Below are 25,053 nucleotides of genomic sequence, written 5' to 3'. Positions count from 1 at the left end.
GCCCTTCTTCATTGTGGTACAGTGGGAACTAAGGCCCTCAGGTCCCCATTATCCCTCCTCCTCTGCCGGCCTCCTTCCACTTCCCCCTCCCTGCAAATCCTCCCACATTCCTCCAGGCAACAGGAAACCCCAGCTGCAGCCCAGACTTCAAACAGCTCCTCCCTCTGGGCAGGGGGTGTGGGAGGAGAGGCCAGAGGCCAGAGGGCAAAGGTCAGCTTTGTTCCTGCCCGAGGTGGTGAGGAACCCGGGGGAGAGAAGGGGGCAGGGTAGGGCCCTTGACAGGCACACTGCGTGCATGTGAATTCCTGTGTCCATCAGGGTGTGCACAATTCTCACTGTCAGCCTGTGTCTGGGGCTGAATATGTGTCCTCTGTTTCCTTTCAGCTCAGGGACCTGAGTTATGTGTCTAAGTGTATGTCAGTATGTGTTTGTTTGTCTGGGTGCCCAGCCTGGGGTGCCACTGACTTGTCTGTAGGTGTCATCCCATGTGTTGATACGTCTGGTTCATAGGCCTGCCCAAAGCTCTGTATCCTCCTATGAGTGTGACCTGGTGTGGTTCTTTGTGTCCAAGAGGGGTGTTCCTCTTCCACATCTTCCTCTCCCATCCTTCCTCTATGTTGGTCACCAACGGATTCCGTCTAGAAAGTGAATCTGATTTTGCCGCTCCCCTGCTCAAAACCTTCAGTGGCTTCCCATGGCCCAAGGCTTGGATTCCTAGCCCAAATGCATGGTAGACAAGGCCCCATGTCTACTTCACCATCTGCATCTTTAGCCAATGAACCTCCTCAAATTTTTCACTCCAGTCACACGTACTTTATTGTAATTCCCTGCACGGTCTCATTTCCTGCTTCTGAGCTACTTAATTCTGTCAAGTCTGGAATGCCCTCTCTTGCTTCTTTATCAAGCAAACTTTTACTCCTTTTTCATGTCTCCAGTGGTGAAGCAACACCTCCACTGAGAGGACAGCCCCCTACCCGATTGAGTTGGAACCCTCCCCTGTTCTCCCACATTTTCTGCTTGTGTCTGTCCCCTTCACCCTCATCACCATTTAACTGTGAGCTTTCTGAGAGCAGGAACTGTACTGTATTGCTCTCCCCCATCCTGAGGGATGAGGAGGGTCTGAAGGAACCTAGTCCCTACCTGGGAGGCAAGTTTCCTGCAGTTTTGGGTGTAGAGCCCAGAGCGACCACTAGAGGGAGTATGGACATCAACCATCCAGATGCACGAGAGAGAGAGAGAGAGAGAGAGAGAGAGAGAGAGAGAGAGAGAGAGAGAGAGAGAGAGAGAGAGAGAGAGAGAGAGAGAGAGAGAGAGAGAGAGAGAGAGAGTGTGTGTGTGTGTGTGTGTAATGGATGACTCGGTGGGAGGGAAGCTTTGATATTGTACCTGGGAGAACTCTTGGTGTGGATAGTGGACCCACCCAGCTTAGTATTGGAGCACCGGGATCCAGAATAGACTCCTCCTAGTAGGTCCTGAGCCACCCAGATTTCTTCTCTTTGACTTTTCTCTGCAACTCTGGGGCCATAGCTCTTGGTTTCCTCGACCCTCCTACCTCTTACTGCTGACCTTCCAACCTTCTTCCATGCCTCAGCTTTTTCCTCAACCCTCCCATATGTAATTATTTGCAGTTGCCTGACTTGGCCTTGCTCTACCATGCCTCTGGACCTTTGCACATGCTGTTCCCTCAGTGGGAGATGATCTCACCCTCTGACTGCTTCATCAGGCAGACTTTTCTTTCACATCCTCCAAGAAGTCTCCCTTGGCCTCCAGACTGACCTTGCCCCTAAATGTTGTAATTGCTTACTGTTCTGCGTCTTGGACAGGACCAGCCTCCAGAAGACATCAGTAGATGTGTGTGAAATTAATAAATGACTTGGCTCTTTTATGACTACCGTCCTCAGCATAGATGGGGCTACCTCTGACCCCTATCTGCACCATGTCCTCCCTGGGCTTGACTCCGGGTTAGTATCATATTTTCCCATGCTGCTCCATCAAATAAGGGAATGTGACACCCAGGGAGACAGGAGACTTTGAAGTTACACAAACCTGGGTTCCAATCCTGACTCTATCACCCAGCTGGATGACCTTGAGCAAGTCTTGTAGCCCTTCAGAGTCTTTATTTCCTCTACTGCAAAAAGGGAATAATCATACTTCTGCTCTGCCTCCTGGTGAGGCTCAAATGAGATGATGCATGTGTCAACACCCAGCATTAGTCAATTAGGTGTCTTCCTCCCTCACCATGAACTTGGAAATAAAATTGCCCTCTGAGTCTTAAGCCAGTAAAATCACGCATCACAGAGGAGAAGAGCCAGGTGGGGGAGTGAATGAGGCGAGAGATGGTTTTGTAAATGACTGAAGAGTTTTGTGAACGGTGGAAACCGCAATCAAGGTGACCCGCCTGTAATCTCAGGGAGGCAGGGCGAGGATGTGATTGAAATTGAGAAAACAGAGGCCTAATCAATTGCATTGTGCTCTATCTGAAGGGAACAGAAGGATGCACAGAAAAGGGGGTGCAAGGGAGAATTCACCTGGCTGCACCAGAGGTGGGGACAGGGAACCAGTAGACACAGGGATTCCAGGCTCAGGCTGCTCTGGTCTCTGCTGAGGAGTCATGAGGGCTTGGTGAACTCCAGGTGGTTCATGGCTCTGCTGAGCCTTCATTTAAACTAAATGGACGTCCCTAAAGGCACCAAGCAGGGCCCCTTTGTGCAGACAAGAATATTCTGGTCCCAGGAAAAGACTCCAGAGACTAAGAGCACTGATTCTGGATTCAGAGGACCTGGTCTGAGCCCCTGCTTTGCCACTTATGCCCTATAGTCTATTTACTTCACTGTGTTTCAGTTTCTTTATTAGTAAAATTAAGCCACAATAGCCCTCTCCTCATAGGGTTCTGTGAGGATTAAGTGGCAGCATGCACTTAGTGGGATGCCTGGCATGGAGTAAATAATTGGTAAATTGTAGTGACAAAGACAGCTAACATGTACTGTGCATTTTATTGTCATTTCACAGATGAAGAAATTGAGGCTTGGAGAGGTTCACAGCTTGAACGACATGACACAGCTGGTGAGTGGCAGAGGCAAGATTCACAACAGGCACTACAGCTCCAGATCTGTGCTCCTATCTCCTGACTCCATGGCAGGTAGAAACACTGGATCTCTGGCTTATACATCAGGTTCTTGTGAGTTCGGTTGTCTAGAGACCATGGCCTTGGGGAAGCCTTGGCTCCTGAGAGTTGATGTGCCAGAGCTACGGCTCCCACCCCTGTGACCATTTCTCTAAGCAGCCCCTGGCTTCTCCCCATCTCATTGCTCCCATCAGCAATCCCCAGCACAGGGCTGAACAAGGAAATGCTCATTCTGCATTGGTCACCTTGTCCCCTTTCCCTTAGGTCAGTCAATTTGGGAGGGCTTCCAGGGAATCTTTCTACCAATATTTAAGGGAGAAGGATCCCCCAAACATCCACCTGGGGCAGATAGGAGCTTTTCCTAAAGCCCAGAGGCAGTGAGGTCTGGTAGAAAGATCATGGGCCTTGGTGTGATACCTGGGTTCATGTCCCAGCTCTGTCACATATATCTGTGTGACCTTGGTACATCAGGTAACCCCTGGGCCTCAGTTTCCTCATCTGTAAAGGGGGGGGGGAATTAATCATAGAACCAGACTCAGGACTGAGTTAAATGAAAAGATGAATGTAAACCCATCCGGCATTCAGCAGACACTTAATAAATGAGTTGTTATTATTATTACTATTATTTCTCCCCAGCCTGATTGTGAACTCCTCCGGACAGGAGCAGGTCTTGTTCACGTGTGTCCCTGGGGTCCTGCCTAGCAAAGGGCCCTTCACAGAATCAATATTTAGTAATTGTTTGCCAGGTGCAGCAGTGATTCCCAGCTCCCAGGCTCTCTCCTGCAGCTGCTCCCTTAGTAAGTCAAGGGTCAACAACTTCCTGATGGCAGAGCTGGGAATCCTTAGTCCTTGTTCCTCTAGTTTCCACGTGGAGACACATCAATCGCTAGAGTCTCTCAAAAGGGGAGCCAAGGGGTGGGAGAAGTCTTCACTGAACAGGTATACAGTGGGCTGTTTAGCACCCCCAGTCCCTGTCCACTACATGCCAGTAGGAGCCCCAATTCACTGTGACTAACAAAACTGCCTCCAAATCTCTCCAAAAGCCTCCTGGGAGCAGAGTTGCTCCAAATGAAATCCAATGAACTAGACTAACTCTCAGGCCTCTCCCCTCCTCTCCCTTCTGTCCTCTTTTGGGGAACTGTAGAGGGTCCACAGTGGTCTTCCTCCTACTCTGCCGGGGGAGGTCTGAAGTTCTGCTGTGGTGCCTATGATGAAGGGTAAATCTGCTGAAATCAGGTAAAGAGTGAGCCATACACAGATTGAAAGCCACGTCAGTAATGGGAAATTTTGATCTCCAGTTGCTTGTCTTCTGTATCCATTTCTCAGCTCGTTCTAAACTCACATGGGGATGAGCATCAGGACTTTTGGGTGTCCTAGGACACACCTTGGGTGCCCTGTGCTTAGCAGGCATTAAGGTGCTCTCTCACTGCCCCTTCCTCCCAGCAGCCAAAGAGGCTCCACTCACTTCCCACAGACCACCATCCCTCCCAAAGGAAGAGATTTTTGTGGCTCAAGGATTCATATTGTCATTTTTGTTATTTACAGAATCAGTAAACACACACGTGTTTCACAGAAGCCCTCAGCAACCCTCTTCCTCACCCTGGGCTTGGACCAGGGTCCTGGACTAGAGCATACACACAGCAGGAAAGGGATCCGGCAAAGATTTTCTCTGTCTTTGTAACTTATAGACCCAAGACAATGAGTAGGAGGTGAATTCTGGACCAGGATGGGATGACAGGGGAGGAGAGTAGGGACAGGTGATAAGTGAGGGAAAGGATATACAGTTTTATAAATAACTAGACAGAGTCTGAGCATTTCTTTTTGGTGGGGGGAGTGCAGACAGGAGGCTAGAGGCTTCTAGGGGCATAAGTGGGAAGGGAAAAAATAGTGCTTGGAACCAGAGTAGGTGAGGGATGATCTCTGAGCCTGGATTTGCCCCATCTTTAAAATGAGGGGTTGCCCTAGATGGTACTAGAGCAACTTGCTTGCTCTGACAGGCTAAGACTCTTTAGGGTTCTGGGCCATGGGGCCTTGGGACCGGAGCCCTGAGGATTGGAAGGGGCTGGTGGACAACCCCTGAGAGGTGGTTGATGCCCAAACAGGCTATGTCTCATCCCCAGGCTGGTACTGGGGTTCTGTGGAGGTGAAGTAGTCCTCCAGGAAGGACTGCAGGTACTCGAAGGTAGGCCTCTCCTCGGGGTCCAGACGCCAGGTCTGTTTCATGGCCTCGTACAGGGATGCTGGGCAGCCTGGGGGGCAGGACATGTGGTAGCCGTGCTCCACCTGTTCCAATACTTCCCGGTTATTCATGCCTGGAGGGTGGGGCTCTGTCAGTCAGGGGGCCTAGCCCCTCCTAAAGAGGCAACAAGGAAGAAGCCCTTCCCCATGACCACCCTTCTGCCTCCCCATCCCCCAGCAAACCTGGGTAAGGGACTCGGCCCTTGGTGATGAGTTCAGTGAGCAGGATCCCAAAGGACCACACATCTGACTTGATGCTGAATCTGCCAAAAAGGGCAGCCTCTGGGGCTGTCCATTTGATGGGGAACTTAGCCCCTAGAGAGATGAGGGAGAAGGGAAAGTTAGTAGAGGGATCTCTGGTAACAGCTGGATTAAGAGAATGGCATCTTTAGGATTAGGGACCCTACCCACAGAGGTCTCTGGGCACAACAGAAAAGACCTGGTATCTAGCCAGCACTTCCTTTGTGGCAAGTGTAGTGCTGAGCACTCTACAAACATTAAAATAATTCTCATAATACTAATAGCTAAAATTTGTATGGCCTGTACCACGTGCCAGGCACTGTTTTAAGCGACTAACATGCATTAAGTCATTTAATCTTCATGAAAACCCTGTGAGTTTTATTACTGTTTTTTTAAAATATTACTATTATTTAGTACTATTACTATCCCCATTGTACAGATGAGGAAAAGGTGGCCCTAGGCTGTTAATAACTTGCCCAAATTAAATAGCCTATAAGTGGCTTCCTACCCAGGCATTCTGGCTGCAGAGTTTACACTGTTACAGTCTATGATCTTTCACTTGAGATTTATAGCAGTGCCTGGCACATAGGAGGTACTTGATCAATATCTGTTAACTTAACTGTTGTCTATTTTCACTGAAAGTATTCATTGAGAATTTCATTGTGAGAAAAGAGCTCACAGATGGGTTAGATGACTTGCCCAAGGCCACATGGCTAGTAAGTGAAGGAGCTGGGTTTGAACCCGGAGGTGCCTCTTACGCTAACTACATCAGAGTGGGAGTGTCCCGGATGGTCTAGGGGAAGGGTCCCTGAGCACGTGGGGTCCCATGGCAGCCCCAGGGTGCACTGGGGAGTTCTCGTAAGGTGGGATGAAGCAGGGCACCTTGCTTGGGGTTGTACTCATCATCCTTGATGAGACGGGCCAGCCCGAAGTCAGCGATCTTGCACACCAGCCGCTCCCCTACGAGGATGTTGGCTGCCCTCAGGTCTCGGTGGATGTAGTTCATGCGCTCCATGTAGGCCATGCCCTCAGCTACCTGAGGTGCCAAGGCATGGAGAGATGGAAACACCATGGTTTGTGTGAGGGATCATGTGAAAAGCCCACTTTCCAGACAGGCTCAGAGAGAGGGGCCGTGCGCTGTCTTGGGTCACACAGATGACCCAAGGGTTGGGACTGCACTTCCAAGGGTAGGCTAGGTGTTTGAGGGCACAGGGATTGTGGAAGATAATAGGAAGGGCTCTGAGAGATAAAGGCTGCTGTCCCAGTTTACCTGGGCTGCCATGTCCACCAGCTGGGGCAGCCTCAAATTCTGGCCTTCTTGGTCCTTGAGGAACTCCAGCAAGCTACCTGGGGAGAAGAACTCAGAAAATCAACAGCAAGACCATGCCCCCAGCTCCAGGCCTGCCTTCTCTTGCTTGGCCCTGCCCCTATCCAGGACCAATCTCTTAGGGTTTGGCTCTGTCCCCTGCTCCTAGTCCTCTCACCCTGGATCCGTCCCCACTCAGGATCCCGCCAGGTGCCTCAAACCGCACAGACCTCGCCCAGGCCCCACTCTCACAGACACCCTGATTCTGCCCACCACTTGTTCCTTCCTTTCCTCAATCCCCCGTTAGGCATGCCCCACTCAGACTCTGCCCCAAATCCTTTCTTACCACAGATCCCACCTTCACTGGCCCAAGCGCCACCCAATAGCTGACCGCCGCCAAGGCTCCGCCCACAGGTACAGACACACACACACACACACACACACACCTGCTTTATCTAACTTGGTCCCTCCCCTACTCCCAACACTTCTGTGGTTTCACTCATTCTGGCCCTTCACGCGGTCTCTGCCCATTGTCCCTCATCCCGACACTGACCACCACCCAGGTCCCTACTCCAGAGACGTCCACCTAAACTTCTCCCCACATCCTGCCCTCCCAGACTCGGTCTCCTGACCCCACCCCTCACCGTGGCACATGAACTCCGTCACGATGTAGATGGGCTCCTCCGACACCACGGCGTACAGCTGCACCAGCTTGTCGTGCCGCAGCAGTTTCATGATCTGCGCCTCCGCCAGGAAGGCCTTCGGGGACATGGTGCCCGGCTTCAGCGTCTTCACCGCCACCTTTGTGCTGCCATTCCACATGCCTGTCGGGCAGCCCCAGCTCGTCAGGATCTGTTCCCCACCGTCTCAAGCCCTTGCCCTGGCCTCGGGCCTTGGGCCTTGGGCCCCGGCCCCGCCCCAAGGAGCTCCGTACCCAGCCACACATCCCCAAAGCAGCCGGTGCCCAGCCGGCGCTGGAGCGCGATGGAGCTGCGGCTGATCTCCCAGGCGTCCTTAGCGAGGCCCAGCGTCTGTGGCTTCATGGTGGTGCAGGCAGCAGTGAGCAGGTGGCACAGCCCATCGTTCACCTCTGGGGAGTGGGGGTTGGGGAGTTGGAGGTCAAAGGCAGGCCAGGATGCCCACACATCCTCATCCCACCCCATCCCCGAGATCAGTTATCAGGAACCAGGCCACAGCTGAGGTCACAGGAAAAGGGCAGAAGGCAACCCAGTCCACTGACAGGTGAACATGTTGGTTCCACAAAAGGAAGTGGCACCAGAAGGAGATCTGATCCCTGTAAGAATTGGGGGCCTTCCCATAAGAGGTGCCTCCAGCTGGGCCTCCAAGTATAAGGTGGGATTCTGACTGTGGGAAATGGAATCCCAGACAAAGGTGTGGACATGAAGACACTCTTCCATAGACCTGTCCTTGGCTTAACTAACCAAAGCAGAAACCTGGGCCTCGATGCTAACCAACCTTCACCCAACCCCACCACCCCTCCTCCATGTCAGGTCTATTCAGCCTCCTACCGAGATCAGGTATTAGGGGGCACCATTTGGTCATGGACAACTTCAAGCCTCAGTTTTCTCTGGAGAATACAGAGCAGGATCCTGGGCTGAGGGCTGACACACTTGGGTTCTAGTTCTGGCCCAACCACTACTGCTTTGGGAGACCCTTCCCTTCTCTGGGCCTCAGTCTCAGAGGGTTGGCCCAAGAATCTGAAGCACATGCCAACCTGAGGGCTGCCCTCACCAAGGTAGTGCTGCACCAGCTCCTGCACTGTGTCAAACTGGGCCCTCGTGGTGATGTAGAAGCCACCTGTGTCCAGCTTGCGAATCTTGTAATGCTTCACGTGATCGCCTCTGGCCTGGTCCCAATCCCGCATGGACAGGGAGTAGGCACCTGTGGGCAGGGGTCACCTTCAGGCCTGCTTTCCTTCTCACCCCCAGCCTGAGAGCCCAGAGAGGCCCAAAAGGCTGGAGACTCTGAAGTTGGATGGTCATATCTCTTAAACCCAGTCCCAGTCTTAGCTCTGCCCTTCCAGCCCTGTCCCAATTTTGGCCCTGACCCAAGCCACACCCCACTGCTCCTAGCCCCACCCTAATGGTTAGGCCTCCCAGTGGTACAGCCCCCACCTTTGGTGGTCTCACTCTCTCGAATGAGAAAGGCCCCCCGGGGGTTGCCCGGGGAGAGCAGCTGCCTCTCTGCATCCTTTCTCCCGATCTTTCCAAAGTACCACCTGTGGGGAAGGGCCAGCCAGAGTCAGGTACACCGGGTTCAATCCCCAACTCAGCCTCCTGGGAAAAGTCACCTCGTTAGCCAAGATTTGACTTCCTCACCCAGGAAACAGGGATCATACACCTGTGTCACAGCTTGGTCGTGAGGATCACAGAGAAGGGCAACGCAGAATGCCTGGCACAGAGTAGGTGCGCGATAAAGATTAGGCTTTTCCTCTCCACTCTCTGGGTTTCTCTTGAATTAAAATTGCTAAAATCCCAGTCACCAGTGACCTCATCAGGGTCCATCTACTACCACTCCTTCCATAGGCTCATTTTACAGATGAGGAACTTAAGGCTCGGAGAGGGGAAGTGGTCACAAGGCTGGCTGATGAGCTCTACCTGAAATCCTCTGCCCCCACCCTACTTCTCTTCCCACTAAGATTCCTCTCCCTGCACCCACCTCAAATACTCTCCTCATTTGGCTTTGGAACAACACCCTTTCCTGCTTCTCTTCCTCTCCTTTTGACTGCTCCTGTCACAAAGTAGCCCTGACTGCTACTTTTCCTTCACTCTCTTACATTTGGATGTTGTTCTAAGTCTTAACTGCAGCCTCAGACCGCAAGCATTCCTGCTGTCTCTTGGATAGTCTTCCTGGGCCAGAATTGTAGCCTTAAACCAATTGTGAGAGTATACTCAGGGACCATAGAACACTCAGATGTCATTTGCTCACTAACTTGGCCAGTGATCATCTTGGGCTGAATTAAAAGGAGCATAGTTTTCAGATCAAGGGAGGTGGCAGCCTCAGTGAACTCTGGGACTGTCAATCCATCCCAGGGTTCTAGGCACAATTTGGGGTACAGGGGAATTAGCAAGTAGAGTGTCCAGGAGGGCAGGCAGGGTGGAGAAGGAGAAACTGTTGAAGGACTGTGTAGAGCACATTCCCAAGTGTTTTCAATGCCCTGCCCCTACCCACACCCATGACATTAGCTAGTTCCTTAGTAGTTAACATAGTGGGAAGGGTACAGCTCAGTAGTAGAGTGCATGCCCAGCAGGCAGGAGGTCCTGGGCTCAATCCCCAGTATATTCATTTAAAAAAATAAACTAGTAAACCTAACCACTTGCCCTCCCAAAAAAAGTTGAAAAAAAATAACAGCACCTATTTTGTGTCAGCCTCTAGTGTAATACATATATTCATTTAATTTTTATAACAATGCAGTGAAGTAAGTACTATTATTAACCCCCACTAGACAGATGAGGAAATTGAAATACCTAGTGGTTAAGCAGCTTACCCAGGGCCACACGGCTCTTAAACTGTGCTGCCAGAATAGGCACCCAAGCTGTCTGCTCTCAGTCCTGCACCCTTAACCATGACACAGTTCTTAACCACGACGCTGCAGAGTGCCTCTCAGAGCTTCATGACACTGACTCTGAGATGTGGCCATGAGCATGTACCCCCAACCTCTCACCTTCTGCATCATCCCCCATCCTCTCCTCCACACCTCCTGCCACCTCCCCAGATGATGGCCTCGTCTCCTTTGAGCTCTGGACCCCGTCTACTCCCCTCTGCTCAGGAACACCTCTTCCCAGCAACCAGCCTCTGTCTGCAGCCTCTCCATCCCACCAACTTCCAAATAGGCCCACATTTCTTCCCTCTCCAAAGGAAACTGTTCTAAGCCCTATCTTGCCATCAACATTCTGCTGTATCTCTCACCTTCCTTCACTTGAAAAAGCACTTCACACTTGGGTCTCTATATCCTCACCTCCCACTCCCTCTCAGGCTCTGCTGTCTGGCCTCCGCCCCCACGTCACTCAGAGAGATCTCTCACCAAGGTCACCCTCATTGCCAAATCCAGTGGCAGCCTCTGTCACTCCCTCTCTTGTTTCCTGAAACCTCCCCTCCACCCTCTTGGCTCCTCTGACTTGGCCTGGCCTGGTTTTCTAACAGCGCCTTCTTCAAGGGCAGCTTTTTCCAAAGTTAGGTCCTAGGGCCAGTCTCTTTCTCCCTCTCCCTCTCTTCCCTTCCCTCTCTTATGCAGCCTTAAGTATCATCTCCACTCTGAAGAGTCCTGAATTTCCACCCCAGCCCAGGTATGCCCTCTGTAAGAGCCACAGCAAACCAACTAAGGAGTCTTTGTGCCAGTTAGGAAAAGGGGCCCCTTCTTGTGGGCTAATTCAGAGGCATGGCTTGACAGGGGCTGGGCATCTCTCATACAGAGTACAACCTGATCTGATTGCTGGCCATCTCATCCGTGTGTGTGTTCCTCTCCATGAATTCAACCTAACAAGCCCCCCAGGTACCTGTACCTGCTCCTGTGCTCCCCCCTTTAGCAAATGGCAGCCACTCAGTTCCTCAAGAAGACTTTGGGTCACCCTAGATTCTTACCATGCTCCAGAGCCCAATGGTAAATCAAGCACTAAGTCCTGGGAGTCCCACTCCCACTCTGCAGTCTCTCCAATCTTTTATTTCCCCATATATGTATGTGTATGTGAGGCTAGATAAAAAAAGATTTTATAAGCCTTGGTTTCCTCGTCTGTAAAATGGGACAATAATAACATCAAGAGTGTTATTATGAGAATTAAATGAATCAAGGTAGGTAAATTACTGTCAGTATCTCAAGTCTATCAAGCTACTCCATAAATGATACTTCCCTGACTCCTTAATAGAATTAATTCAAAGTAATGGCCCCTTACATCTGTTTAGCCTTTTACACTGTTTTAAAGCTCATACACTGTTGTTATCACTCAGAGGCTATATATATATATAAGCATTATATATATATATATATATATATATATATATATATATATATGCTTTGAAAATCCAGCCAGACTACCTGGGTTCAAATACCAACTCCGCCTACTTCTAGCCATGCGAACTTGGGCAGGATATTTAATTTCTCTGTGCCTCAGTTTCCTCATTTGTAAAACAGGATAGTATTAGTTCCTAACTTCGTTAATACACAGAAAGCACTTTGAATAGTGCCCAGAACATAGTACGTGCTAGATAAGTATTACCTACTATTATTATCATCATTATTATCTTCCTTTATTCTCACAATGGCCTTATAGAATTATAGATAAGAAGTCAGGCTTAGAGGGGAGTGACTTGCCCAAGAGGTGGCCTCGAGGCTGGACGCCAGGGTCCTGTCTGTAATGGCCTCCCTCAGGCGCTACTTACTCTTCTGCCTGGATGGAGTCCACAGGGGCCACGTAGTTGCTGGGAATGTAGCCAGTTTGTCCGGAGCTGAGGGACCGAGCCTCCCACCAGTCACCCTCACTGCGGGCACAGAACAGGGTGTGTCACTGGCAACCCAGCCCCTGGGGCACTGTGAGGCCAGGCAGGGCCACATGGAGGATCAGTTGGACACTGGCCCTGCCAACGCCTTATCTTGGACACACCCCACCCCCAGGCTTTTGTCTGTTCTGCTCCCAGACACTGCGGCTGCTCTGTGGGCTGTTCCCTGCAGAAGCAATATGTTTGGGGCCCTCTGGGCCTCCTGGCATTCTTTTCTGTCTCCTCAGCTTGGATGGGGTTTGAGAAGGCAGTGGATAGCTAACTAGGTCACTTCCTCTCTGAAAACCCCTCCAATGGCTATATTTCCTTCTTGAAAAAATCCAGACTCCTCAACATGGTTTAAAAAGCCCTGAAGAATCTGCTCGCACCTAACTGTCTGGGTTCTGCTCTGTCTGTTCTGCACTCCATATTTTATGACCCTGATACACAGAACCACTTGATGGTTTCCAGAAGACATTTAGTCTCATTCTTGCTCACTTTCTCTTCCCCTCTTCTCCCTTCTTCCTTCAATGTCTATTCATTTTTCTAGTCTCAGCTTAGAAATCACCTCCTCCAGGAAGCCTGCCCTGATCACCACCAGTCTGCAGACCATGTTTGGTGTGCTTTCTGTGCCCATAGTTCCTCATGCTCCCCTTACATAGTAGCAGTCACCCAGGGTTGTTATTGTCATGTGTCCATCCCCAACTAGGCTAGAGCTTTCTGAGAACAGGGACCAGGTAGGGATTCCTTTCTGAGTCCTGCTCCTAGCCCAGGCTATGCCCTGAGCTGGGTGGCCCGGTCACTTACGTGTTGTTCAGGATGTGGAATTTCTCGCCCTTAGTGAAGGTGAGGTCATCCCCTGTCCGGGCCTCATAGTCATAAAGGGCGATGAACAGAGTCACCCCAGTTCCTGCAGAGTCAGGGCTACTCATCAGAGGATGGAATGGGGGCACCATGGGGGCTGCACCCCCAGAATCCTGTTCCCCAGCCAGGGGCTGTGCCTCCCCACTGCTGCAGTGCCCTGGATGCCAAAGTTCTTTGGAATCCAGTGGATTTCTGATTTGGACCCCATGGAGTTTAGGACGCACACCTTCAAGCCCATCCCTTCTACCCTGGGGACACCTGGGGTAGTTGCTTCTCTTCTCCCCCACTGGGCAGACTTCCCACTTGCATCTGTCACCAAGGCCCCTCTCTCAGACTGGGAACAGCTACGTCTCCCCCTCAGACTGCAGTTTCTGAGGGGAGGGCTGTACATATTCCCTCAGACTGTGCGCTCAAAGCAGGGCTGTCTCCTATGTCATCCTGGAGGCTCCTAAGGACAAGTCCAAGTTTTCCCTTCCCCTAGGTCCTCCCTGGCACTTGGCAGTGCATGCCTCCAGCCCACTGGACTCACCTGAGATGCCTCTGATGTTGCCCCCATCCAGGAAGGAGGGGTTGGCAGGCTGAGGGGAGAAGTTGTTGTAGTTGGGGATATGGGCAAAGGAGGATGTTGGTCGGCCCTGAGTAGGGTCAGGGCCATAGCGGTCTGCAGCCCCGTAGGCCCTGAAGTCCCCTTCCAGGTCACCATCCTCCTTGGGCCCTGGTTCCAACTTCTTGCAGAACACACAGCCCATTCCAGGTTCCCTGCTGCAGAACGGGGGCATGCTTCACTCAGGGTCCCTGTGAGATGCACCACCCTATACACACAGGCATGCACACTTGCGCGCGCACGCGCACACACACACACACACACAGAGGCATGCAGCTTCTCCTCTTAGGCCTGGAGTAGTGGGGCGGTGGAGAGGGTGGGGTCCTCCCTAGTGAGGCTTAAGGTTGGACAGGGCTACCGTTGCATCTAATTCCCAGCTGCCTCGGTGTGTGTGTAGAGAGTACGTCTAACTTCCACGGGGCTGGTTTCCTGCTTCAGGCGTTTGCTGTGTTTATTTAAATATTTTTGCCTCCTATTGCTTCAATGTGCTGAGTTTCCATGACTCCTTCAGAGTCCTTGTGTGTGTGTATTTTTTGTGGATCTCTAAGTATTTGTGAGTTAGCTTGTCAGTGTGTCTTTGGGTATGTTTGTGCAGCCCTTTGTGAATGTCTGTGTCTGTGTGTGTATATGTGTGAACATGTTTCTTGCATGTGATGACTGTGTGTGTTCATGTCTGTCTGTATGTGTTTCTGTGTGAGTGTGCATGTGTATGCCTCTATGTGTGTGGGTGTCTAACTCTGTGCATGGGGGTCTGTGTGAGCAGGTGCCTCTGTGTCTGCATGCCATGATCGTGTGCATAGCCCTGTGTGGGAGTACATATGCCAGTCTGTGTGCGTGTATCTGTGCAGGTCTGTGTAAGTGTGTGAATGTCTCTGTGCATCCAAGTCTCTGTGTGTGTGCATGTCTGTGTCTTGGCGGGTGTTTGTGTGTGAATGTGCGTGAGGGCTGTGTGCCTGCACCTGGATATTCCCTGCAGAGGGGGATCAAGGCCATTTCCTGTCGTGGGTCCAGCCTCTGGCCTTTCAAGCTGCCTCATTCTGGCTCCCCCATCTGTTACCTAGCAACAGGGCCCTTGTAGGAGGAGGGGGCTGTGCGGAATTGTGGGGTCCAGGAAGGCCCCCCACCCTGATTCCTGACCCTGAAAGCCCTCAGTCCCCACTCCCCTCAACTCACCCCTGAGGCCCCTACTCCTGGGTCAGTGGGGCTGTGGCATGGTCCTTGGGAGGGGCCAGAGTCCTGAGGGTGAAACAGAAGGACACGGAAGATGAAGTCTCTGCCAGTGTTCCTGCACCCAGCTGCCAGCTCCTGTCCTCTTCAGGAAGCCAGAGGCCTGGGCTCTGCCCCAGCGTGACTTCTGCCTCCATTTTTCTTCCCACCACCCCGACACACTTATACAGCCACCATGACACAGGACATACCACTCACATAGACCTTCTCACACTCATATCCATCTGACACACCAGCACACACACAGTCACGCATACACCAGCACACAGTCACACATGTTTGTGAGTGTGCTCACTGGCACCACCACATACCAACACAGCTAAGTCTTGCACGAGCCCAAGCTCTGATAACAGTAACACACACGCACACACACGCACACAGGCTGCCTCTCAGGCTAACAGACTCGTACCCTCACAAACTCATGTTTTTGTGTTAGACCCATCTCTCTAATTGGATTCCTATCAAGCCCTGTTCAGTTCACCCATAGGCCTCTGAGCACTGTCTCCTAAAAACAAGCCCTTCCTCCAGGTGCTGCCTCTGCTCCCATCCTGGGCTGGGTAAACCCCAGCAGCCCCAGGGTGGTGGCAGAGTGAAGGTGGACACCTACCTTCAGAGCTTGGTCTTATCCCCACATCAGGGAAATGCCCCAGTCAGAAGCCAGGTCCACCAGGGGCCCTTGGGGAGCCCTCCAGGGAGCCAAGCCTTTCCTGTAGCTGTGTCCTCTGAGTGATAGGGCAGGCAGGTCATTGGGCAAGGGCTTTCCACGCCCCGCCAGAAACTCTGCCATTGCACCACTCAGAGAGGAACTGCGGGGGAGAGGGCTCGGTTTCCTAAGATGTGAAAGGAATGAAGAGTTGTAGGGTGGGGCCAACCCAGTGAACCCTGATTTCCCCCAGAGGGACCCAGGGATCCTTGGAGCAGGTGCCCGCACCTTGACCTTCTCAAGCTCAAAGTCCAGTTCCCTTTATGGATATCTTCCTCCTCTTCTCTGTGGTCCTGTCCCTCCTACCCAGCACCACTCACCTCTTCCAGGAAGCCTTCCTGGATCCACCAGGTCCAGCTGCCTAGCCAATGGCTCTGTCACATCAGTGCCCTGACCACTAGTCTAGACCTGCCAGCCCCTCTCATGGTCCACTGTAACTATTCTCCTGTGTGTGTGGTGGGGGTGACACCCATGTGGTAAACTGCAAGGCGGGCTGTGGTGAGAGCTCTAAAATAGCCCCTGTTCACTAAGCCATTGCGGAGATCTTCACCCCAGGACACCTCCCCTGGGGTGAAACCACTGTCTGAAGGGCTCCAGGGTGCTACCAGGCTGATTAGCTTCAGGGAGAGAATAGAGGTGGAGGTGGGGGGCATCCAGAGCTAAGAGAAGGGATCTGGGGCCCTGAGGGGACAGATGGAAGTAAGAGGAAAACACTGGTGACATACTGAGAATGGAGGTCTTCTCACAGGAAGACACATGCACATCTCAAATGGCGCAGCCCTCCTCCCAGGCCCACACAGCCCTCCTGACGCAATCTCAGACAGACACGTCACCTCAGCTACACACAGCGCCTCACAGAGAGACTTGAGCTCCTCTGTACAGATTCACAGACACAGACATCTTCAAGGACACCAACGCCCCCATATATGCATACCTTCGGCCCTCGCCCACCTCACCCCCTCCACACACACAGCCTCTCCCAAAGAATAGCATGTGGAGAATTATAATACTCCCTCTGTGCCAGCCACTGAATTAAACACTTCTACATGTATCACCACATTTTATTCTCATGACAACTCCAGAAGGTAAATATCATTATTATTGAAAAGGCAACTGAGGCACAGAGAGGTTTAGAAACTTCCCCAAGGTCACACAGATGATGTATCCTGGCTTTTGGTTCCAGGATCTGAACCACTTCTCTCCACTGCCTGGTCACAGACACATATGATTATAGCCATTCCTGCAGTCAGGCACAGGTGCCCAGTGCCCCCACAGTGAAGCCCAGAGGTATATGTAGCTCTCCCCCTGAGTCACAGACCCAAAAAGAGCTCCCCTCCACAAGACACAAACTTACACAACCTCATGGGTCCCCACAGGGATACAGTGTGGCCACTTCCAACAATACCCAGGTACATATCACCATGGTTTGAAAACCAGCCTAAGGGGAGCCCCAAATTCAGTATGCCTGGAAAGGGGTGGGGGTTCAGAAACTGTCAGCCTCTGAGAAGGAGGTGGAGGGCTCTGTGGGCTGAGCAAGAGCCCTGGCAGGGCTGCCAGCGTGGGCAGTGGAGGGGCAGGGGTGAGGGTGTAGTGACACATGGAAGTAAAAAAAAAAGAGAAGAAAAAAAGTCCCTGATTTGTAGCATTTGCTAATTTCCATGGAGTAAATATTTTCACCATGGCCAATTTCAAGTTACCCAAGTGACTTCCTGAATGCTGGGCTGGAAAGAGATTCACAAAATCAGCTCCCCAGAGCCGGTGCTAGCTGGCTCCAGCACATCCCTGCCAGAAAGAAGCAAAGAGAAAGAGACAAATAGAGGCAGAAATGAGAGGTAGAGAGAGAGCAACAGAGAGACAGAGACAGAAAAAGAGAAAGGCAGAGACGAAGACAGAGTCAGAGACAGAGAACCAGAGAGACAAAGAGAAAAAACAGAAAGGGAGCAGGTAAGGGCCTCTCTGCTCGGCATCTGAGTGAAAATAGCCCCTGGGACTCTTTATCCTGTCCAGCTCTGACCTCAACTATGAGCCACCAATTCCTTGGGCAGTAATTTGACTTCCTAGAGGTCTGGGTGGCAATAACTATTAGTTTTCAAATGCTAATTTATTGAACACCTACTCACTGCCTGGCATTGTGCCAAGCAATTCCCATGACTGATCTCATTTAGTGACCCTATGAGGTAGGTTTTATTATTACCCCTATTTCACAGATAAGGAAACTGAGTCACAGAATTTTAAATAACTTCCCTAAGATTACATGCACAGCAAGTAAGGGGAAGATAAATGCAACCCCAGTCAATTTGGCTCCAAAGCCCGTCATAAGTGCTGTTGTATTTTGAAGACCTCGTGAAAGCAGTGATTTATGTACCTTAATGAGACCTGCAGTGTGCCAGGTCCTGTGCTCCATGCTCTAAATCCTTCCTCATTACAGTCCAGAAAGGGGAAGTGACCTGCCCAGGGTCTCTCAGGCGATCACTGATTTTCATAGTTCTTAGAACCTGAATGCAGGTCTCTGTTTTTTCTCAGCGCTGAACTAAGCTGCCTGCTAACCCCAGAAAGGGAGCAGCTCAGAGAGTGGCCAAAAGCATTCTGGTCACTGTAGGGACTGAGTCTGTTAATGAATATGTGGTTGAACATCTGGTTGACAGGTGTTGGCTTCCAGAGTCTCATCTGGGTCAAAATCAGATTATAGAGGTCCAGTCCTGGATCATGGTGTTTCTGTCTTCAGCATCTCCCTCTGTGAGGCCCTACCCAGCTCTGGGGCCTTGGATGAATAACATGAGCCCGCTGAACCTCAGTTTTTGCATCTGTAACTTCTGTTCAGTTGTTGGGAAGGCTTGAAGAGATATGGCTCTTGCCCAGTGTGGCTAAGTGAGGCTGAGAACCAGAAACAGCAAAGCTAGAATGGCCCCCAGGGACCATTTACCAGTCCACCCCAAATTGTGTGTAGGGAGGGAGTGACCTGCTGGAGGTCAAACAGTCAGACAAGGGATTCAAACCCAGGACTAATAATTCAGGTCCAGAGTTCTGTTCCTGGCTATGTTCTCTGAAGCCTGAGCAGCAGGTCATGCTGTCTCTGACTGGTGAACGTCATATTTCCTACCCAGCCCCTGGCCAACTGCACACAACACCAGTGTCACGTGGCAGCTGGCCACCCAGCAGGGAAACTGCTTCCCTCCCACTCCAACTCCTAGACATAGGAGCGCCAGGCCCACCCATCATTTCTTGAGGTCCATTCTTGCCAAAGCCATGTTGGGGCTTTGATGTAGACACAGGATGTCCTATTTCCCCCAAGCCCCACCAAAGATCTGTGGGATCTGAAGACAGATTTCAGCTCAAATTCTACCCAGCCTGACAACCAGCTTGAGACATTGGGCAAGTTCCCTTCTCTCTAAGCAGCAGTTTTTTGCCTAGAAAATAGGAATATAAATCTCTATCTCATGGGGTCGCTTCTGTGCAAGAATTTCAGTCAAGCCCCTGAAAGCACCCAGCACACAGTAGGTGCTCAGTGAACTTTCACTTCTGCTCCTTTCCTTTGAGGAAGCCCCCTCCGAGGCCAAGGCTGGGGGAGGAGCAGCGACAGGGCTGAGAAGAAGAAGTATCCAGGGTGAGATGGGAGGACTGAGCTGGCCCAGTCACCCGGGGGGTTTCACCCAAAGGGAACTGGGACTGACCAGAAGCAGGAAACCACCAGCCAGCAAGAGTTCCGGCTTCTCCTCCGGACTCCGAGCTGACGAGGGGCAGGCCAGGTCTGGAGGCGCAGGTGCAAGTCTCAGCCCCAAGGCACCCCATCCCTCACTTGATCCCATGACTGAAGGCTTCCATACTTCACTGAGACCCTTCACCCTCATTGGCTCCAGCACCCTTACTGAGCCCCGGCCTCCCTCACTGAGGCCCTTACCTCTCATAGAGTGTCCAACCATCTCACACCATTCTTTCTAGAGGCCTTACCACCACCACTCTCCCTGACCCCTGAACACCCTGGGGCTGAGGAGACATACTCCTGACTACCACCCTGGTAGGGCCAGGTGTCGGGGGGGGGGGTGAGGGGGGAGGGGCCACACAAGCTTTACCCTCCACATGGTCCTGAGGGTGTCAGTTGAATTTTCTCCACTTCCGTGAGTAATGCGGTTTCTCATCTGTTGCTGAAAACCTACCCACTAGCCTTTAAAACAGGGGTCTTGAGGGACTCGAGATTCTTGGGAGATGGGAGGCATGTGTGGTCTGGGGGGAGCTGAGGCAATAGGAGTCTAGATTCCACAGTGTAGCCAGACAGAAAGCTCCCTCCCTGGGTCTCACGTCAGCCTGGTCTGCTCTGTGCAGGAAGGGCCCTGGCTCCTCCTTCCCCAGCTCTGGGGTCCCCTTACCCATCCTCCCAAGGTCTGGCCACTTCCTTTGCCACATCAGCCCCAGGTGGCTGCAGAGAACACCCAAACACCCACACATAGGCTCACACGCTCATGCTCATTCACTCAAAGCCCAAACCATACTCACACTCTCCACCCTCACTCACTCACAGCTTCACAGCCACTGGGGAGCAGGAGCCAACCATGAAGCCCAGGAACCCCATTCCTTCTTCCACCACCCCCTCTCACCCACTCTTCTCTCCAGAGGGCTACATGGGATTTGGTAGGGATGAGAAGAGAACTTGGGCCTCAGCTCTGGCTACTTTCTTTGCCACATCAGGGACAGGATGACGTGGCCTCTGGGTCCCTACAGCTGGCCTGTCAGTCATTGACTCCCAAACCTCCATCTTCCCAACTGTGAAGTGGGAACAGAGCCCTGCTTTACCACCATCACCTTAGATGGAAGGATGCCAAAGGACTCAGGGATACTGGATGTGGAACCATGGGGATGGGGAACAGGTCTCAAATCTGTTGACTTTCCCAATATGGGGCCTCACCAGACCCACACACATTTATTTCATTGGAAGTCGACTATGCTGGTTCCTGGAGGACCTGTCAGGCTTTCAGTCTGGTTCCATGCCTTTAAGAAGGTGAAGGAGAGGCTCCCTAGGTCAGTGATAACCCAACCCCTCCAGGACACTGGGCCAAAACTGCTTTCCACATCTGATTCTCAGGACTGGGGATAAGGTAGGAGGTGGGGGCTGGGTAGGGGCAAAGATCATTTCCCACATAATTCAAATGAGGAAAATGAGGCCCAGAGAAGCCCCATAACTTGGCTAAAGTCACGCAGCAATTAAGGTCCCATTCTGGTTAAATCCCTGAGTCTGGAGATCCCCCACCCCAGGATTCCCTGAACACTGAGCATCATCGCCTTACCCCTCTGTCCGGTAGGACGACCCCGACTGAAGACCCAAAATGGGGGCGGGGGAGGGAACCAAAAGGGCTGCGCGGGCATTGCACCCAGCAACCAAGCACCCGGCTCGGCCTCTCCGCCCTCTTGTTGCCATGGACACAGCCCCTCCCGGCCATCGCGGTCAAAGGCAGGATTTCCGTCGGGGCGGCCAGCAATTCCCGGATCCCGAGGGGAACGTGGACCGACCGAGACAGCCAGTGCGGGCGGGGAGGGGGCACTTAGAGAGGCCCATCCTGGCCGAGGGCGGGGACTTCCCCAGGAAGCCCAGACCCACGCCTCTAGCGCCTTGAAGGAGTCCCCTCTCCATCCTGGACCCGCCCACCTGTACGGTGCGGGAGAGTCTAACGCGCAGCGCTGGTGGCAGCCTCCCCTCCCGTCTCGGCTACAGGCCCCTGACTTCTGACAATTCTGGATAAGGAGACTTCCTGGACCCCAGGAATTGCGCCCCACATTCTGCCCCCTCCAGAAATTGTTCTTCTTGATCCCTTTCCGGCAAACCCCCTCACCTGATTCTCCCAGTCCCTCTACCTCGTTCCCCTCTTCCAGACCCCACAGCTTCTCCCCACATCCTCACTTTCAGTTTCTTCCCTAGCCCCTTTTGGGGGTCTCCTCAGTCTCCCTCCCCCGACACATCCCCCACTTCCCCAATTCTATCAGATCTCAGTCCACAGGTTCCCTCCGTTTTCCCCACCAGACCTTTTATGGGGGTGTCCTTTTAGTCTGCTTTCCCCACATTCCCTCAGCCCCCTCCCCAAATTTCATCAGTCTCAGTCTCCAGGTCTCCTCAGTTTTCCTCTTTGGCTTCTTTTCGGGGTGGGGTCCCTTTGGCCTTCAACTCCCTCAGCTCTTCTCCCCAAGTTCAGACTTCCTTCCCCAGCCCAACCTCCTGGGGCCAGGGCAGGCTGGGGGCGGGACACCGCCTGCCCACCCAGCCCCACCTGACAGCGCCTACCTGGTCCCAGGGAACACCGATTCCCACCGACCCCAGGGCGAGCCAGCTGGTGCTGACGGGTGAGGGCTAGAAAATTGGGGTGCTGCCCACCTCTGACCGCCGTCCCCTCTGGGCAGGGAGAAGGAAGCCGCCTCAGACTTCTCTTATTGCAGCCGAAGCAGCGGCGGCAGCGGCGACGGGGAGAACTTGCAGTCACGCCCCAGCCCCAAGCCAGCTGCCCGCAGCGGGGAGGGGCCCTCAAATCCCAAGCCCTCCCGCCCCCACTTACGGCCTCCCTCAGGTTACCGGCCGGTCGGCTTTCCCAGGCCTCCCCCTGAACCCCCAGCACAGCCTTCCCAAGATCCCCTCCAAAGGGGCAAGTTCCTCACCCCTAGAAGCATCTGCTCTTTTAGAATCACTGCATTTGAGGTTAAGAGGGGCTTTTCTCTGTCACTGTCCCGCTCCCCTTTTGCAGCTGGGGAAACTGAGGACCAGATGGGGATGGGCCTTAGCCCAAGCTCTCACAGCCGGTTGACCTCAGACTGTTGGCACCAGAACCACTGTGAATCCAGTCGCCACATATTGCTATTCTCAGGGGCTGGGCTCTGGGGAGATGGGGATTTAGGACAGTGGCAGCAGAGGGAGACCCTTCTCTTAGGAAACTGCTTTTCAGAAGAATTAGCCGTCAGGCCACACTGAGAAACTGGGAAGGTGTCAGCCTCCCACACACAGTCAGGTTTTAGAAAAACTGAGTATCATCCTCTATCACTGTTCCAGCCTTTCCAACTAGCAGGGGTCGCTGACCCTCTCCTCATCCTGGGGATCAATCCCCCTTCCCACCACTGCTACTTCCTCAGCCTTCAACCAAAGGCAAGGAAAATCCCTCCTGTCTGGGGACGAAGATATGTGTATGGGAGTACGGTTTGGTGGGGAAGTATGTGTGTTGGGATATGGCAGGGAGGCAGGGAGGCAGTGCAGGCACAGATGTGTGTGTGTGTGTGAGTGTGTGATTGGAGTCAATGAACATGATGACTGCAATTTTGGAATCAGCAACTGGGACACATTATGCTGGCATGTGTGTTTCTATGTGCCATCAGGGATTCCTGTGAATGCCTCTATGTGTGTGTGCACTCAGGTGCGTCTCAGTATGATTGTGGGGTGGCAGACAACAGCGGGGTGCAGGTTAGAATATTTCTCTCTTAGGAAAATGGGAAGAGGGAAGGGCAGGAAGACACAAGGGAGGAGGTAGAGGTGCAGGGACTCAGGAAGGGTGGTTTCACCCTGGCTGGGCATCATCACCTCCACCATCACCATCACCATCACCACTCCCTGACTGGCCGTTCTTCCACATGTTCAATTAACAAACATTTATCATTGCCTGTCAGGTGTCAGGCTTAGGGAGCACAGAGATGAAACAGTCCCTGCCCTGGGGGACCCCCTAATCTATCAGGCTCTGTCATCCTTCATGATCTGGAGTCTCAGGAGACTTTCCCTGAAGGCTTCCCTCACCCCCAGCAGAGCATTTGGCATCTTTTGCCTGGTGACCACGGGTTTCTGGGGTGTGGGATATGTTTTTCTTCAGGGCAAGGACTGGGTCTGGCTCTTGGCAATGCTCCCAGAGCCCAGGCAGGGTCTGGCACAGAGAGGCAGGTTCTCTGGACACAGGAATGTATGACTCAATCAAGGAACAAAGGCATTAACAGGTGAATAAATGAAAGCCCGATGAAAATTAAATCACTGAACATAAGAATTAAAGAATGAAGGCATTCAAGAATCAATGGCTGAGAAAAGCAAATGAATGGAAGAGCAGAACTGCTTCTACTTATAAAATACAAATCAGACCACCTGAGTCCCTTGCTTAAAACTCTCTCATGGCTTACCTCCCATTTTACTTACAATTAAAAAAATACAAGTCAATAATAATGAAGTATAATAAAATTAAACACCTCACTGTGGCTTCCCAAGCTTTATGTGCCTGGCCCCTGCCTACCTCTTCAGTTCCACTTGGGCCATCTTCCTCTGCAGCCACACAGGAATCCTTTTCTGTTTCTAGAATGCATTGAATTTTTGCCTCAGGGTCTTCTCACATGCTGTTTCCTCTTCCTAGGATACTCTTCCCCCTGTTCTTCACAGTACTGGCTCCTTTCTGTCCTTTACCTCAAGTGCCGCCCCATCTAAGGAGGTCCCTTTATTCTTGCTCTTGGCACCCATTTTGACTCCCTCATGGCAGTTGTCACAATCTAGAACTCAGTTCATTGTTTATTGTGTCTGGATCTCTCTTGACCAGATCAGAGCTCTGACCATGAGAGATACTTCACTTCACCCAGAACAGCCTGTACCATCCATCTCTCCCTCTCCAAAGAATTATACTCTCAGCATACAAACAGGTTCTAGAATGTCCCATTTAAAAAGAAAAAGAAAAACAAAAACCTTCCTTTGGAGAATTAAGCATTTATCCTACCTTTTTAGGAGGAATTGCAGTTCATTCCTAGTTGATGAGGGAAAGCTTTTCTTTGTAGGAAATGCCAGCTAATACACTATAAGGAATGTGAGAACTAGAGAACTCCATTTTGCAACCTCAATTAGATAATCGATTTAGGCACGAATAGTCAATGATGTTGTGTTAGTCACCTTGGGCTACCATATCAGCTGCCATAGACTTGGGGGCTCAAGCAGCAGATATTTATTTCTCACGGTTCTGGAGGCTAACACTCCTGGATCAAGGTCTGGCAGGGTGGGTTTCTGGTGAAAGCTCTCTTCTGGGCTTGCAGTCGGCTGCCTTCTTGATGTGTTCTCACATGGCAGAGAGAGAAGTAGCTCGCTGGTATCTCTTCTTATAAGGACACCTGTCCAATCGGATTAGAGCTCCACCCTTATGATCTTATTTAACCTTAATTACTTCCCTAACTCCAAATACAGTCACACTGGGGTTCTAGTTTCAACCCATGAATCTGGGCGGGGGCGGGGGGCACAATTCAGTGCATAGCAGAAGCCAAAAACAGTAGGT

At 52.0% G+C, this 25,053-nt stretch overlaps 1 protein-coding gene across 4 annotated transcripts; it reads right to left on the bottom strand.

The window, feature by feature from the left end:
• Nucleotides 1-4,641: 4,641 nt before the first annotated feature.
• On the bottom strand, nt 4,642-22,259 carry FGR (FGR proto-oncogene, Src family tyrosine kinase). Of its 4 annotated transcripts, none has more exons than XM_072974993.1 (13): nt 22,158-22,259; nt 15,043-15,105; nt 13,795-14,027; nt 13,209-13,311; nt 12,306-12,404; nt 9,044-9,147; nt 8,661-8,810; nt 7,843-7,998; nt 7,553-7,732; nt 6,873-6,949; nt 6,485-6,638; nt 5,546-5,677; nt 4,642-5,436 (listed from the first exon to the last, which is right to left on the bottom strand). In XM_072974993.1, the coding sequence occupies exons 3-13, from the start codon at nt 14,012-14,014 to the stop codon at nt 5,228-5,230; spliced, it is 1,584 nt and encodes a 527-aa protein (XP_072831094.1). In that variant the 5' UTR covers nt 14,015-14,027; nt 15,043-15,105; nt 22,158-22,259; the 3' UTR covers nt 4,642-5,227. The 4 variants fall into 4 exon arrangements, with proteins under 4 accessions (XP_072831094.1, XP_072831093.1, XP_072831097.1 ...); XM_072974992.1 differs by having other exon boundaries at nt 22,068-22,198; XM_072974996.1 differs by having other exon boundaries at nt 13,795-14,024; nt 22,068-22,198.
• Between the last annotated feature and the right edge of the window lie 2,794 nt (nt 22,260-25,053).

Source organism: Vicugna pacos, chromosome 13 (assembly GCF_048564905.1).
Source record: "Vicugna pacos chromosome 13, VicPac4, whole genome shotgun sequence".
NCBI classification, from domain to species: domain Eukaryota; kingdom Metazoa; phylum Chordata; class Mammalia; order Artiodactyla; family Camelidae; genus Vicugna; species Vicugna pacos.
The sequence above is the reverse complement of the archived record's forward strand: the minus strand, read 5'-3'. Positions and strand labels throughout refer to the sequence as shown.